Genomic DNA, 18,580 nt, shown 5'->3' on the forward strand with positions numbered 1-18,580 from the left:
TCGTGCTAGGCGGGGAAGCAAACGTCGTGAGGAAACCTGCATTTATCTAAATTCAATGAAATTCTGGCACAGGTTTGAAACTTCCAAACTATATCCTCAAAAGGGAGAGGAGGCCTTAGCTCAGCAGCAGGACATTTGCAGGCTGTTATTGAAGTTACAGGATGAAGAACGATCATCGATATGACAACAGAGTAAAACTAAATAAACAATTTTAAAGAACAGTAGCCATATAACAGTCGCCATGTTTACAGATAAACAACATGCAAAGACATACACTGAGTATTTCAAATTCGAAATAAATTGAAATATTAAACCTAAAACAGTTATACCGATAGTTTCTAAGAACAAATTAACAGACAATTGTTTATTCCAAGCTATCACCATAAGAACCCCTCAAGTCATTTAATATTTAACTTGATAAATTTAAATATTGCAATCTTATTTGACAACCTGCTCGTCCCGATTTCCCTTGCCAATATTACAGATTTTCCTATACATGATTTTTGCAAAAGTTTAACCGTTTACGATGCTCAAAAGGAATAATTTTCCTCCGTTTTTCGTTTCCGCAACATTTTTCATTAACATTCAAGCTTTTATTCGTCGTAGCGTGATGCTATATAATATTATAGCCTGTCTGAAATATTTTTTCAAATCAGAATAGTAGTTCCTGAGATTAAATAGAACCAAATGAACAAAAATACTATTCAGCTTTATAATATTAAATATATTAGTTTGAGAAAATGGCAATACCATGATGTTAGGGCTAGGTCATTTTAGAGGCTGTTTCTTTTATTCGCCATAAAACTAAAAATATGGGTTGTTACTATTTTGCCAAATGGGTTCGTAGTCGTATTTTTTTTTCTCGCTGAAAAAACTCTCTTACGCATTTCCCCCACGTGAAGTGGGGAGGTATGTGAGATCGCCGGTGCCGCGAACGCTTGGTGCGCAAGCTCACCAGAATACCTCCTAAAAAAACCAGCGGTAGCCACTTCGTCTCCTCAGGGGAGCAACACGGGATAGCTTGCGCAAGTCACTGTGACGGTGGGGGGCTAGCTAGAGGAGTTCCCGGGGTAATCGAGGCAGAGGCTGCTAGTCTATTTTTCTATAAAACTAGAAATAAGTGTCGTTACTATTTTGCGAAATGTGTTCGGAGTCGTATATCTGTATTAACATAACAATTACCAAATCGCTCAATTGCAGAATTAACGTAAATGTTAACAGAACTAGTGACAATTATGAGGATTGATTGCCGTCCACGGTTGAACGCTCCGGCGCTCTGTGTGCGTTTATAAGCAGTTTAATGCCTAATATATATTTATTAGTCGAGTTGGATCGTTGAACAGAACACGTTGTCCGAAACACAAATTGCATGTCCTAATCTGGTCTTCGTGATCGTGAGTGAAAAAATTATGTTTTTTATTTTGGTATTATAAACTAAACTAGGTCACCTGATACAGATACCACCGCCTACAGACTTTGATCCTGTAGCAAATATTGACCATTTCGTACATCACACCAATTTGACACTAACCTTGGGAGCTCAGATCCACAAAGGACATACCTTGTGCCTGCAATTACACCGGCTCACTCACCTTTCAAACCGGAATACAATAATACTAAGTATTTTTGCTTGGCGGAAGAATATTTGATGAGATTGGTTACAAATAATTTAACTTGCAACTTGACGGAGCATGGGTAAACTAACTCATCTTGATAAAGAGGTGTCGTTTTTGATTGTTTGATGTCCTTAATGATAACGTTGCTCCGGTACTAGATCACTATTAATAAGACGTTGCGTGTTTATTAACCGATAAATTACAAACGTCAGTAAAGGTACGAAGCGCTATTCGGTCGTCGCCTTGTATCCACCATTCCTCAGCGTAAAATCCTTGCGTCGTTTTCGATTAATTATTTTCTTATTATTCCAATACTTTTATACATACGATTACTTATCCAGAAAAGATGCGACATTGTATCAGGGAAGTTGGTAACAACTTAATATTTCTTAAAACATGGTGAAATCGAGGGAGAGGTTCGCACGGTCTCCCTCGATTTCTGTACATCGCAAAAATTTATGGATCTAAATCCAAAATAGGCAAGCGATTTCACTTAGGAATAAAAAATAAAGTCAAATAAATTAACGTATTTATTTGATTAAAAAATTAAGGATATTTTGAAAAAATGTTTTTGGTGTATAAAAATGTGTAACTTGATTATGAAATGATTTAATGAGTCACCTCATTTAAAAGTTTGGTAAAACCGAGCATCGTCGATTTAATTTTGGAATATTGTTCAGGTTTTCTTAAGAAGACTATTGTGGGCGTTAGAAGCGTATTACTTGATTATAATTTTTTTTTTTTATAGAAATAATATTTTGACAAAACTGATTCGTTAAATTTTTGAAGAGCCGAGATGGCCCAGTGGTTAGAACGCGTGCATCTTAACCGATGATTTCGGGTTCAAACCCAGGCAGGCACCACTGAATTTACATGTGCTTAATTTGTTTATAATTCATCTCGTGCTCGGCGGTGAAGGAAAACATCGTGAGGAAACCTGCATGTGTCTAATTTCAACGAAATTCTGCCACATGTGTATTCCACCAACCCGCATTGGAGCAGCGTGGTGGAATATGCTCCATACCTTCTCCTCAACGGGAGAGGAGGCCTTAGCCCAGCAGTGGGAAATTTACAGGCTGATTATGTTTATGTTTAAATTTTTGAACGTTTAAAGAATTAAAAATTTCACGCAGTGGAAGAAAGAAATGATACGAAAAAAAGAAGTATACTGTAATTTCTGCCAAAGCTGAGGATCACGCCATTAGCGCGTACTCTTTTAATCTTTTATAAAGACGGTCTGTTTCTACTTCGATCCGCTTCACTTTGTTTCAAACGCAAGATGTAAGTTTCCAAGATTTAAACAAGTTTTTAAGAAGTTAAATTGTTTGGTCTCTACCAAGCTCGGCGTAAAACGAATTATTATCCACAGTTACAGGTGTCAACAACTTGTACTGAGTTTTAACAATGTTTGCGTTGCCTTCTTAACATTATTCAGACATCGGTGAGCGCCTATCGCATGCTTCGGACAATTTTCTCTGAAAATTACGTAATAAAATAAACTTATGTTCCGAATTTCAGCTTTCTATACTTAGTTGTTTCGGCTATACTATGATTAGTCAAACAGGAGAAACGATTTTATAAGTACAGATGAGCGTCTGCAGCTTTTGAGCTGGCTACTATACAGACAAATTTTAAGTCAATACATTTTTATATACTAGGGATGTCTGTATTTTTATTTTATTTGACCACTTTTATATCTCAAATGCGTCTATGTACCAACAAAAGTAGACTATCTATATTGACATACATATATAATTGTATTTAACTAACATGACTGTATTTTTAGAAAAAGAGTAACTACTGAGTTTCTTGCCGGTTCTTCTCGGTAGAATCTACATTCCGAACCGGTGGTAGCTTTACTTTGAATAGTTTGTTAAATGACGATTCAAAAGGGCTTGTAAAAGCCTACTTGAATAAAGTATATTTTGATTTGATTTGACATGGATACTCTTATCAAGTTCGATTTATGAAAATATCCTAGCAATGCTTTATTGTTTAATAGCGTTCAAGTTCGTCTTAGAATAATGAATTGTCGTTTTTTGATAAATTGACACGATTATTTTCTTAATCATTAAAGTTATATAATGTAAGCAATGCTGTTGTTAATAATTTTCTTTTTATTCATCCTTAAAGATTATATATTTCGAATTAACACATAAGCAACACAAATGTATTCATTAGACAATTGAATCATTAGGTTCGCTAAGCAGAAGTCGAAAACATTTTCATTACACGAACAATATCATTCGAAGCGTAAAAATGTCTGACATTCTCGCGTACCGAATGCCCTCCGTGGACATGGCGAATTTGAAACATTTCAACTACGAACATAAAACCACATGAGCGAGTGATTTCTAATTATTTGTATTTAAAATTCATCTAACCGTAAACTTAGTAGATAGGGTTAGATTTAGTTAATTTAAATAATGTACGAAGTATGTATTACAGATTTTATTGTTTAAATAACAAAACAGTTGTTACCATTTTTTCTGAAATAAAGTTTACAATGGGTATCGTTATGTTAAACATATAAATATATAATATGACACAATATGTTATGGAATGTAGAGATAGAATAATCGAACTATGTATATTTTTATTTGGTAAAAAATACAGCAAAAATACGTAACATGAATGTTATGTAAAAAAAAATATACAAACGAAAAATATCTTCTTAATTTGACAGAATTTGATTTCCTAATTATAATTTACTCTAAGCTCTTACTAATAACTTCATATACTCTCTGAAAAGGTTATTATGGAATACAATAAACAAATCAGAATGTTCCCCCAAACTTTATCAATCACTCAAATTCTAAACTCGTTTGAACACAATCATAGTCAAAAGCACACATTTGAATGAAACCATTTCACTATTCATCTCGCAACAAGTTCGATAAAACTTAATTCAAAGCGAGTCGCTCGCAATTGTGAGAGTGGGACCAATAACATAGGTTAGATTATTTCATTCCAAATTGCTTTCAAAACGCATGTATTGAGTTCCTTAACTCGGGTACCTAATTTGGTTTTGATGTGATTACGGATTAATCATACCAGTTTGAACCGGTTTCCATTTCGCGACAATACTTAGACGGTCTGAGATAAGTGTAGGTATGTTTTGAATTTAGTTGCTACATATGGGAGTAAATGGTGTATGCATATAAAAATATTATTTACTTTATATTATTATCTATGGGAATCATCTATTGACACGTTTTGGGGGTAAAACTGGATCGGCAAATGGATTGACGCTCTCTTCTGCCGCCATATCTCCTTGCTGTCGCTCTACCCTTGTGTGTGTGTGTGTGTGAGTTTGTGGCCTTCGTTGCTACTCCATGTGAATATGTGTACTGCAGACGCATAACATAAACTCTTTGATTTTATTTATTTTTCTTCATTTGTTTATTGGTTTTCCTTAATAATAAATTATTTCAATATCAATGAATATCGATGTTTCCTATTAGTCAGGCGTACTGTGATAATCACGAGTAAGTAAGGAAGTAAGGCTAGTATTATGCACGATGTGATGTGCTTTTTGACAGACTAGACTATTCAATCCGTAATTGTCGTAAAAATAAAAAACTAAGATTTTTTTGTAGTAAGCACATACATAAATATTAGCAATCAACTCCTGGACATCCGATATAGAATACAAAGAAGTGTCTCCTCTGTCTAACTATGTCAGTTTATTTGTCTGTTGCTAGGACATTTTTATGCCTAATACCTACCCGAAAATTGCGAGCGAAACTGCGGACGACAACTAGTTTTCAATAAAGGAACTAATAATTAACTTTATAATTAATATAGGACTTGATTTATGTATATGATATACGTTAAATATAAACAACATGAGACTTAATTGAACACTATAATTACTATCCAACAACCGAACCGAACAACCGAATTCACGAAGGGCTATTTAGCGTAATGATAATTTAGATAATAATGATCACAGAGCCTGAGTTTAGTGTGCTGTCAGGCGAGTTCGTTGATAGAATTTACGCTATAATAAAGTCTGTATATACAGCCCGATTTAATAGTAAACTAATTATATTATTGTGATTTAAGTCTATTTGAATAATTTAAGGAATACATAACGTCATTGGTCGATATCTTAATTTATCCCTGGTATTATGGATTAGTAAGTAAATGGCAATTGTATCTTTAAAAAAAAATAAGCTATCACTTCTGTACTTACTTAGTAATACTTATTCGGTACTGAATCACATTAAATCTGTTCGTTCCAGTATTTTTTTTACATTTAATCGAATATAGAACGTTCTATTTTTTTTATTGGTAACACTAAAGGTCGACCACAGCTAACACAAGAAAAGACTAGGTTGTCAAATACTGAACTGTTTTTTCTTTGCCCGTTTTATATAGATATCTATAAATTGTTGTCATTAATTTTGAATATATATTATATATATATATATATTGATGAGAGTTTTTATATGGTATAATTAGATCGACTGGTAAATAGGCTGATTGTAAGTGGTCCCCACTATAATACACATTCGCACCGTAAGAAAAAAAAAATGTGAAAGTAACTCTGTCTGTTGCTCTTTCACTGTCAAACCGATGAACCGAATTTGATGAAATTTGGTATGAAGCAAACTTGAACTCCAAGGAAGGACATAGGCTACTCCTTTTGCCTAACATATGAAAACCAACCCCCTAAAACGCGAAACCATTTAAACCATTCCTTAAATCGCTGATGCTGGGGAACTACGATGTTAGGCAATGTAACTTTTACTGCCTATCTCACCCTTTCGACCGCAACACAACAATACTAAATATTGCTATTTGGTAGTAAAATGTAATGAATAGGTAAGGCTTACCTAGATATTTAAATTTACGCCTATCGATACTGTGATTAAGTTTGTATTTACTCAATTAAACTGATAGAATGAACAGTAACAGCTCATACTCGTCCCACAATTGGACAAAGTTCCCATTTCGGGATAGCGATGAAAGAGCAGGGAATTAATCAAATTTTATTTTCAAGGCCACGTTACCTAAATACCTTTGATCTGGCATAATATCGGATATACTGAGATTAGAAACGAACTTAGTATAATTGGAATTCGTAACTGTTACAAATTAGACTCGGACCGCTCCAATTGAAGTTTGTCGACAATTATTGAGATTTGCTTTGAAATATTATTGGCTGGTATAGATTATCATTGAGTAAATCAACGTCGAATTTACATTAATTACTCTAGAAGGAAACTACTAAAATTCTTGCCGGTTCTTCTCGATAGAATCTACATTCCTAACCAGTGGTAAATTTACTTTTAATACAGACTATTTTAATAAATTGTACTATTTTAATAAATTGTATTTAGATTTCTCTTTCTTCGTAAAAATTTTTATAAGCTATACATAATAAATAAATATTATAAATGTGAAAGTAACTCTGTCTGTTGCTCTTTCACTGTCAAACCGGTGAACCGAATTTGACGAAATTTGGTATGAAGCAAACTTGAACTCCAAGGAAGGACATAAGCCACTCCTTTTGCCTAACATATGAAAACCAACCCCCTAAAACGCGAGCGAAGCCGCGGACGACAACTAGTTGCTTATAAATTATTTTGTTAAACTGGTACACTCGCCGTTGAAACGGCACCAGTCATATCTCGGTCTGTGGGTCTGCTACCAGTGAAAATGTATCAATGTATTATAATTGTTATAAAATCCATACAAATTTGACGTTTGAATTTCCCCGAAGCGTTGTTTAAATATATTCCAGTCTACATTGTTATATTGCCTCAAAGTTGAGATTATATTTGTTGTTCATATGTTACGTTCCCTTTATTCAGCTGTAAATGTAGAATCAAGTTTTAACCAGTTTGTTGCAGTTTGTTGCGAGGTTATTGGCGCGCAATATATATATATAATAATAATACTTCGTTGCGGTATAATATTATAATAATTAAAATATATATATTAATTTTATAAACGCGACAAAACCTATAGGATTTTCTTTAATTATAATTTCTTTTAATAAACATCATTTTCGATGTTTCAAATCCGGGCGTTCCGTTCCGCACAATCTAATTTCAACTTAAGTTTTGATTTATTTTAATGAATTACCAAATTTGTGTTGATGGGTAAGAAATATCACGCACACACGTAAATAGTAACGTCAGTTATAAAAAAAAACACGTACAAAACGCACACATATTCATCTGATATTAAATAAAATACTCGCACGTACGCACTCACACAGATACATTTTACTTATACGAAATGAGTTCTCATTATGAATTAAGGGCTTCTTAAATTAGATACGCAATAAAACTTCGCTTTTCAACTAAAAAATGAAATTCAATTTTAATAATTACAATTTACAATTAAGATATATATATATATATGTATATATATCTTAGTATATCAAGTCAAATTTATACTTATTTAGAGATACCATACCAATGAGATATGTATATATTCATTTCGAGTAATAACACAAAGAATTTCGATATGTCTGACATCGAAAATATGTAATATGACTATTGAACTTCAATAAGGAAAAATGTCGACGATTGTGACTTTGTCATTTGATCAATTTGATCCTGTTTCTTATAAAAAATATAATATTAAATGTTCGTTATATGACGTAGATTATTCCAACCAATGCTTCCACTCAGAAAGGATTCGATTTAAGCGTTCACTAGTGTAGAGTGTGGCTGTAAATGCATCAGACTGGCTCGCAGAATCTAATTTGTGACAACGAAGGTCCGCCTGTGACGGTATTTGATTATCTACAAACTGCATTAACTTTGAATTTCCAAATATTTTATAATATTACAACCGACAGAAGTCAACAGTGAACGGTTCGCTTATGGTGTTATTTATTGACGATACGTATAAAATTACAACTATTGGAAATACTTGAAATTAAGTACATTAGAGCTATTTTGAATTTGAAAGACAGTTACGATCGTGTAATGGTAAAAAACATTTACTATGGTATTTGTTACATTTAAATGATAAAATATTTAATGATTGGCGAAGATTAATTACGAAGTTTTTCGCCGGTTCTTCACGGTAGAATCTACATTTCGAGCCGGTAGCTTAACATTTTTAACCTTGTAAAATGACGATTCAAAATATTTGTCAAAGCTTACTTAAATAAAGTATATTTAGAATTAGATTTTTGGTACGCTTAATTCAAATGTCTCTATTGATAAAATAAGTGAATTGTGACAGAATAACACTGCTAGTTAAAGAATATCACTATTTGAAAACGAAACGTTTGACTCCGACGTTACTTATTGGAGTAACTCATCCCGCTCAAAGGAATATTGAATTTATGATTAGTTAGAATCTAACCTGACGTGCTTGCACAAAGCCATACCACTAAGTAAAAATATTTCAATTTCATGACTGTCGTGGTTTTAATTTAATCCGAATCAATGAACTCATTAACAGCCTGTAAATTTCCCACTCCAGCAGTGGTAGCAAGGCCTCCTCTCCTTTTTTTTTGAGGAGAAGGTTTGGAGCACTAATTACATAATAAGTCCTAGCAACAAACATCCCTTTTAATTTTTTTTTATGTGAAGCGTCTATTAGCGCTATTGGGGCTACGAAGGACCCGTAAGACGTGACGATAAACAGTATGACGCTCTCTGATGCCTCATTCGTCTCATCATTCGTCTCCGCCGCCACGCTGTTTTCTATTATATTTGGCGGCCGAACAACTAAGACGGGGTAACCATTCAAAGAAGCCCGCACAAAAGCACCGGTTAACTTAAAATTTAAATGTATATTCAGTGTGGGCAGAGTTCGTATCCAACTCTACAGATTATAACAAGTTTAACAATTGCGAATGAAAACTCATAAACACATCCGGACCTGAAGTTCACCGTCGCTGTGCGCTAAATCAGAATGAGGTGTTAATTACTAAAGTATAAGCTGCTGTACTCGGGTAAGTTAAAAGTGTCAGCGATTAGCGATTTCTTAGTCGCTAATATTGTTTAATTTATTTAATATCAGCTTTTATGTTATATACTTTTTTATATGTGTATCTTTACTAATAAATTAACTTCATTGCTCGACTTGAAAAACCGTTCATGTGATTGCAATCCACAAAACAGCGTCTCGCGTATATTTTTTTAATGCCTATCTATTATAAGTATACACCATACTTTAAATTGACCAGATGGACTTGTTGATGGATTTGTACTGCATTTGATATATGTTGATATAAAAGGTAATCATTTAAGAGGAATGTGCAATACCCGAACAAGCGAATGTCTAATTTAAGAAAACTCCATTTGAATTACTTTAAATGAATAATATATCAATATACTTTTTTTTTTAATTCCCGCCAAAACTCTTTTTTCTTTCTCTACAGATAATAAATTATTGGTTCGAAACATAAAGTAATCAAAAAGTAATATTTTAAATTATATAAGGAGATGTGTTTTTGTAATGTCTCACTGAAAAAAATACTTAAACTACTAATATAAATAAACCTTATGACAAAGTATGCAACGCGTTTTGGAGAAGTTTTTAGTACATAAAATTATTGTATTATTGTAACAGCTCGCATTCGCTTGGAATTGAGACAATAGACGAGTCAAGAGTAAATTTTACCTTCTTTCAAATACATATTTTGCAACGTCTCATTAATTATTTAAAAAAATATAAACACATGTTTAGTGGATAATAAGGTATGATTGCTTAAGCAATAATTAATTATCATTTTTGCATGCAATTAATTAATTAATAATAATTATCATTATTAATTATCATTATAAATGTAGGACATTTCCACCTTGTAAAATAAGACAGTGCGAAGCACTCTGTTTCGAGGGACTCGACTCAATTGGTTCTATAGTGAGCAACTTCATATAGTTAACACGTCAAACTATGCGCGCGCATCGTTAAAATTCGTTCTCATCATTACAATACGCGCCAAAAGAACTATAATTTAAAAAATGTATGATATAACTATATACTTTAAAAATTTGGTTCGAAATGATTAGACTCATACTTATTACATAGAGTTTCTCCGTCAATCTATCTTTCTCTAATAACTAAAATTACAAAATCTAATTCACAAAGTGTAATGTTGTTAAAATTAAATCTAAAAATATTTTTACATTATTAAATGTGACGTGAATTCAATATGAATAAAAAAAAATACAATTTAAGATATTATGCAGCGATCTGTATAGTTCTTACAAAATAACAACAATAGTCCAGCATATTTGTTTTATTTGCAGCCCTGAAACTGAATATAATGAGGTCACAAGAGCATGTATAATTCGCTTATACATCGTAGCCCACTTTTAAAGTAGAATGCATTGAGCAAGTTAAATTAATGGGCTCCGAACTAGCTCGGTGGGTCGATTAAATGATATTGAATTAAAACTCCGCGCTGCAGTACCTGAAGCTTAATGGACGCTTTGGACAAATTATTTGTTAAAAACTACGTTTAAAATGTTAAGTTTGGTTCTACTGCTGAAAGCCGAGTTCGGAATACGTTTTTTGGGTCAGTAATAAGTTTAAATGAAGACGTTAATCTTTTAGATGACGTAACAGAAGATTAAAGTTATGATAAATTACGTATCAAGAAAAAACTCAAGAAAAAAAGAAATTAAGGGCTCTATAGAAGAACGTTCTAGAATCTATTTTCTTTCTCGGTACACGTCTACATAATTATTTATGTTTTTTGATATAGGTTAGTCAAATATGGGATTAAAACTCACCCCTCTGGCGGAGCACTCATTATTGTTGTGGTCGGTTGGGCACTTGGTGTGATCAATGTACGGGAAGATAGAGGTGCAGGTTTGATTGACACAGATGAGGTTGTCTCCGCACGGGGTCCCGTCCTGAACCAGCCCCAAGCGCCCAATTTCGGAATGTTCTGGTAAACCTGTGGTCGCTCTGAAAATATTGATTAAGAATTAGACAGAAGACAATAATTTGCTAGATCATTTTATTTCATAGTAATTAATTGGGTAGAAATACCTTAGACATTTATTTACTAATACTAATTAAAAAGCACCATATGGTTTGATGACTCACTTGCAATCATATTCATTGCCTTTGATAGTAATAACAGTTCTCGTGTAGTATTCGTCCATACCCGGTACTACGGGATATCTGTTGCCGGATTGACATTGCAGCGAACCGCATCTCACGTTCCTGGAAGGACACGAATAATATAAATAACCTCTAGGAAATAATTAGAAATTCAGTCAAACATTAATATAACTTTAACGTATGTACATATGTATGTAAACTGATTTATTACAAAACTATTTTGCTTTTAAACGGTCATCTTTTATTGAGAATATGTTGAAAAAAAAAACAACGGAACTATTTATTAGAACCCTGGGATATAAAACCCTGAAGACTACGGGATCTATATAGGTACTACCACAGCTGTAAGTACCGTCTATTAAAACATGCTCTATTGGAAGAAGAAGTTTCATATCACATGACATTTTATCTATGGATAGAGGGTATTCGTTTTTAAAACAATATTACATTTAACAGCTCTATGTTTATACTTACTCTGCATCACATTTCATATAATTCCCACCATTGTCTTGCCCACAGTGTCCTGTGACCGAACCCTTGGAGTTGAACTGTTCGAAGCATTCTTTATCAGCTCCATTTGAGCCCGTGCCCCAGATTTTTTCGCACTGCGTGGACAGTGTAGGGCATTGTCCAGCAAAGCAGTATCCCTTGCTGGACTCGCAGGGCTCGCCGTTCTTCCGGTAAGCGTCCACAGGACAAGAACCGGATAGGCCGGTGCAGGTTTCTTCGAGATCACATTCGTTAGTCGCTTCCCGACATGTGATACCGCGTGGCTTTAGCTATAGATTTTAAAGAATTAGTTACCAAGTCAGGTTTAGGTCTAAGTAGGAATTTATAACATACTTTATTATTAATGTATTTTGCTAAGCGATTGTTAAGATTTTCACATTAGCAAAAAGTAATTTAAGGATTTATTTAAACGTTGGTACCTTGTGAATATCAAAACAAAGACTCTTAACGTGATATTATATGGACAATACCTGACATCGCTCACAGCACTCTCCCTCAGCACATTGCGACTCCTTAGTGAGCCTGCAAGTGAAGGGATCGCAACATGGATTCAGATGCTGACACTCAGATATCGTCCCACAGTCGCACTCCTCGCCCTCATCCAGACGTCCGTTTCCACATTGACGATGAACTACCAACTAGAAGAAAAAGCAATAATATTTTAAATTGGGATTGACGATTTCAATCTTTGTATATACTATATGCAAGTTTATTATGTTACAAGGGAAGTACTATAAATTTTCCACAATTGGGTCGTCTCTCCTAATTTTTGAGGAGAAGATTTGTAGCCATATTCTCATATCTGCTCACCGCTTTACTGTGCCGGTTAGTAGATACAGAAATGGCAGATTATCACCTGACACGGCACGTACGAGTTTTTTTACGATGTTTACCTTACCGCCAAGAACAGATGATTATGAACACACATTGAGGATATAAAAAATCCGTGGCGCTTACTTAAGAGTAGACCATCACTGATTAAGACTAACGTGTTCTAATTACTTCACCATGGCAAAATATAAATCAGTAATATTCGTATAATATTCATACAGGAGTACTTCTGCAATATATGATGAGTACTTCTGTAAAAAAATATTTGAATTGGAAGGGTAATTGTAGCGTAAAATCTAGAAATGACAAAAAGTAAATTTTGGACAAACCATAACGTGTCATGAAAAATTCAACGAAGTAAATAATAGTTGTTTTTTCACGTGGCAAAGTACCAGCACATTAGTAATGTACAAAGTAATTAACGGGGAACGGAATAAGGGGCGTAATCCCCCCGTATATACTCCCGGATCCTGAGAACTTATTTAGATAATTAGTTTTCACAAAAATAATTAATTCGAACATTTTATAACGTAATCGTCTTCCCTGGAAATCTGTTCGTTATGAAAGAAACGAATCAGATTAATTTCATTTTAAAATTTCGTAATACGTTTATTAAGTAGCATCTGTTACAATAAACAGAAACACAACTGATACATCCAAGCCTACCAACTTTATGATTACTAATTACTGTACCATAACTTTTAACATTCGAAATTTTTAATCAAGTCTGATGATTAAAATATCCCAACGGTATTTTTGGATAAACTCTATTTTCGAAACAAAAGGATCATAAAAACGTTGATTACTTTATGGGTTGGTGTAATTATGTTTCGGTAACTGTTTAACAATTGCGATAATAAATAGGTCACAGAAAGTAGAACGAGTTAAAGAATGTAACATTGTAATTTAACTTTCATTCTTCACGGTTCCAGCTTTTGTTTCGTAATTAACTTAAATTTAACGAATAGGATTAAAAGTTTATGAAAAGGAAACTATGAAATATACCCCTTTTCAGCTGAAGGAGTTGAGATTTATCTTTTAATATGAATTTAAGAATATTATATTTAATTTGAATATAAAGTTAACGAAACTATAGGAAATGATAGACAATATACCCGCCGGAGTACATATCTGCAAGGAATTCACTTCGTATCTCATTCGTGAGATGTTGATAATCGACTTCGACTGATGATCCTATACTTTTTGTAAGTATTATTATAGATACGCTCGTGTTCTCTTGTGAATTTCGTGTTTCTTTTCAAAGAATACCACAATTGTTGCTTTTAAAAATTGTATACTATTTTAAGTACAGTAAGAAAAATAAAATATTTTCCTGGTAAAGTAATCTCAAGATAGGTACATAAAAATTTGGCATATCAATATCAATGGCACGCTGACCTAAATTCTTAATACAAAACAATCGAAGGTGAAAAGGAAGTCCACGATCATCCGATAAATATGTAAACGTTTCAAAACGATGCGGGAGCTGCGGCCGTTATCGTTGGCTGCTATGTAAATTTATTCCAATAGGAACTGTGCCCGGCCCGCGCCCTGTTATTATATATTCGCAAACGAAGAGATAATTCCGTGGGAGGGCATCTGTATTACCATAACTTTTATTAAAGGAGTGGGACCCGAGAAGAGACGACAAACAATGCAAGCCCGCTGATTAATTTTCGACGTAGAAATCTGTTTTGCATTCGAATGCCCGCCGTGTTAATAGCTGGAGTGGAGTGCGAATGACGTCAGAGTTGAAAAGTTGTGTTGTTCGAGCCGGTTGAACTTCTCGGATTGTGGTTTTATGGAGGTGTCGAGTAACTTCCGCGCTTGTACCAATTATAAGTGCGTCTCTAGAAGTTTATTGAATTGTATAGAATTAAAGGTTGAATGTGGGCTTTGAATGTTTTATAAACGGTTTAGTTGAGCCATCCCAAAATACTTACTTCTGAAAGCGTTTTAAATTAATGTCTAAGGTCAGTTATTGTTGGCTTAAAGAACACGCCAGAGAACTGTCGCATATTATTTTACCAATAAAAACTAAAATTTGAAATATTTAATTAAAAAAATCAAAGGAAATTCTCGTAGCCTTCACACATTAAGATTGAATTGAATTAATGTTTGATGCGAAAATCATAAATTACGAAATTCATTGGTACTTTAAAACTGACTACCAGTAAAAATCTATACACAATATAGTACTTGAAAAGCGCCCATTAAATTATTTTTTTAATTCGAACTTTATATAAATTTCAACTAACTACGAGCTTACGGGATGAAATTGACTAAAAGGTTCTCATGAGCTTAGTAATAGACCCAAAGTTCATTTAAACCGGTAAGCTGTTGGCATACTTTACTTCGTTAACAGGAATTTTGCCAGTGCCAAGAATGCTTAACGTGAAAATTTCTATTCGCCCCTCAAACAATGAGATGCCTTTTGGTATCGCTATGGACTTTATACAGGCCTAATACACCTTTAATGGATTTTACGATGCAATTTGTGACGAGAACTACGCGAATGCTATCAAATAACTATAATGTAGTTACGAAAAGGTGATGGACCCAAATGCTAGCGAAATGCCTGTTATTTGATTAATAAATTTTGTATATTTGGTAATTAAATCCCTTAATTTGTTATTGATGAAAACATAAATTATTAGTAAAGTTAGTTTCAAATAAAAATATTATGTTTTCATATGTGAAATACTAGTGAATTACGAAAAGACCTTGTAGCTATTTTGAACCCAACGCAAAAAGGATCAAAAACGCTATACCCATACATATAAAGGACTGATAACTTTCACCTTTTTAGAAATCGGTTAATAAAATATAGTTAGAAGCTCTTATTTCTCATAATAGCAACGTATAAAAGTATTTCCACAGTTATTGGCGTTGTTCAGCCATTTTGATTCACGGCTTTTATAAGGTTTGTAATGAAATGGAATAAGACTTAAAAGGTTTCCGTCATTTTCTTGCAAACCAAGGAGTGCGTTCTATTTTTACCTTTTTTAATTTTTCAATTAACTTACATACTACTCTAGATATTTATTTATTGGTAATTTTAAACGTATAGAATCGAAATAATTCCAAAATTCCGACTATTTTGGATCATTTTATCAAAAATTCGATTGATTGGCAATAACAAAGCTCAACAGTACCTTGTAAATCTGATCTTGAAAAATTGAATAATGTTCTTACCTCATTCGGTTTATTGAGCAAACACAACCCCTGTCCAATCCGCAACTCGTTGATATAATCATTCTTCGAGCACTCTGAGAACTTGTAGGGCTGGACGTTTTCCAACCCAACAATGGACTGCGCCATTATGCATCCGTGCCAATCCCTGCAGAAGCAATTTTCTCGGCCGTCGTCGTGACCCATACCTTAATAATAATAACAGGAAAAAACTGTATGAAAAATTTTGACGGAGTGAATACCTATTTTACGAAAGCAATAATATTTGTTATTCAAGGAGTGCGATTGTTTTTTTTTGTTACGTAAAATAAAGGACTTGTCCATTAAAAAGGCTCCTCTGTTATTTTACTGTGAAACCATTTACAGTAGGACAACATGAATACATTGTATTGATGTCCCGTTTGAATGTAGCGATAATTACAAAGGCCATAATATCTTAAATAGTTTAAGGATATATCTGTACTTTGAGCAGTGTCTTAGTAGTAATAACCATTAAGAGATAAACATTACTATTTATATAGATAAACTTACTGCAAATATTAAATTAAGAGAAATAATATTAATTATTATTATTAATTTGACAAGATACTTCACCAATTTAGACAATCAATAAATTGGTTGTACGATTGGACATAACGACGTACCTCGTCCAATTACTTTGTCTTAGTTTGACATTTATGAAATAAAAAAAATAAAAAATTGAACTAGGGTAAAATACACTACATACGACTTAAAATAGTATAATCTAAGCAAAACATCTCGAAAAAAAGTTGCTAGTTGATGATTAAATAGAAATTGTTGAAGATCTCACCAATATTATGACCGATCATGTGTGCCATCGTCCCAGCCAGTAGATGAGGTTCGTAGGTATTCGTGTCTACGGATATACCAACGGACTTTGGCGTGCACATTGTATCCGGCACGGAAATCCCGGATTCACCACCAGGGAACGTCAAACCGCTGAAAAATATTTCTAATTTAGTAACAGCTTAGAAAATCACAGACTAACTTTGTCATATTTTATTGAGAGTTTGATCAGAGAAACAACGCGATGTCTTGTTCATTCGAATTCCAAGTCAGTGATGTTAGATAGAGGAAAACAGTTTTTAACTAAACACTGTTAATTAGAGTTTCTAGGGATGTTAGTTTATCGATTGAAATGAATTAAAAAAATAACTATAGATGATTCAGTGTTTAGTATAGATAATCAACATAATTCAGAAATAATTAAAAATCAAAATACAAATTTATTTGTATTTTTAACATTAAGTGGAAACGAGTTGAATACCGATTACGAAGCCAACTTCGTAATTATATTTGATGAAAAAAAACTTCGAACCCAATAAAATAGAACGAATCTTACCAAATAATAAATAATTTCACCAATAATTCCGTCAACAAAGGTTGGCAAATTATATTCGATTGGGGGCGATATTATAAATACCCGGGTATATCCATGGCGAGCGATATTAAAAGATTCTTACAAAAACTTGTGTATTGCGTCTAAAGATATATATTGTTGGATTAATGTAACAGTATTTGATAAGATCTTATCCGGGACCTAGACAGGCTCACACAACTGACATATTTGGGTTGTGTCGGCCACATGACAGTAAAAAATTCGTTCCGTAACTAAAGATGCCAACGTTTGATTAAGATATTGTACTCATAAATGATGAGTCATCATTTTTTACTGTTTCAATTAAAGTTTCGCAGAAGATCTATTTGTAGAGTAGTAGAATTGAATAGTGTCGGTTCATCGCCACCTCATGTAAAGCTAAATGAACATCAGCAGCGACTCAAAATAAACGAGCAAAAGCACTCCCAAAGTGAGGTGTCAGTTCGACCGTAAAAAGTCATTCTTGCAGTTGTTTGAAAGAAATAACAACCGCAAATAATTGGGGAAAACGCAAGCGAATTAAGCTAACGATAATAAAAAAATGAGAGTGTGTACGAATTATATGCTGGATGAAAGCTATGACGTATGACAAGAGGTATTATGTTTTGTTGCTTTTTAATACATATTTGACTGATTCTCTACTTAATAACATTATTGACAAATTATATTATATACATAAATGTTACTTCGTTCGACTGCTAATACTAATTGTCCTTTTTTACGGCTTCTTTTGTCCGAGCTCGCTAGAGATATTGATGCAGCCAGACATTTAATATCTATTGAGCTCTCCTGATCTGTCTCCGACTTATAACCCGATACAGTATCTGTAGCATTATTGTTCTATTATTATTTCTATTTAACTTTAAATGCAAAGAAGATTTGGAATATATTAGAATACAAATATCGAACGGAAACGAAGTTTTAATAATAAATCACTTATGGTATAATGGGGTATTTTTCAACAATTTTTTTAAGC

General features: G+C 33.3%; 1 protein-coding gene across 10 annotated transcripts in view; it reads right to left on the reverse strand.

Annotated features, from left to right (window-relative positions):
• Mmd (mind-meld) overlaps positions 1-18,580 on the reverse strand; it is a 497,564-nt gene that overhangs the window by 10,159 nt on the left and 468,825 nt on the right. For all 10 annotated transcript variants that reach the window (XM_064215710.1, XM_026645750.2, XM_026645749.2 and 7 more), the window contains 6 exons: positions 17,017-17,165; positions 16,209-16,393; positions 12,653-12,820; positions 12,147-12,451; positions 11,655-11,774; positions 11,336-11,513 (listed from right to left, as the gene is read on the reverse strand). In XM_064215710.1, coding sequence (XP_064071780.1) covers positions 11,336-11,513; positions 11,655-11,774; positions 12,147-12,451; positions 12,653-12,820; positions 16,209-16,393; positions 17,017-17,165 — 1,105 coding nt within the window. The remainder of the gene's footprint in view (positions 1-11,335; positions 11,514-11,654; positions 11,775-12,146; positions 12,452-12,652; positions 12,821-16,208; positions 16,394-17,016; positions 17,166-18,580) is intronic.

This window comes from Vanessa tameamea, chromosome 8, assembly GCF_037043105.1.
Source record: "Vanessa tameamea isolate UH-Manoa-2023 chromosome 8, ilVanTame1 primary haplotype, whole genome shotgun sequence".
NCBI classification, from domain to species: domain Eukaryota; kingdom Metazoa; phylum Arthropoda; class Insecta; order Lepidoptera; family Nymphalidae; genus Vanessa; species Vanessa tameamea.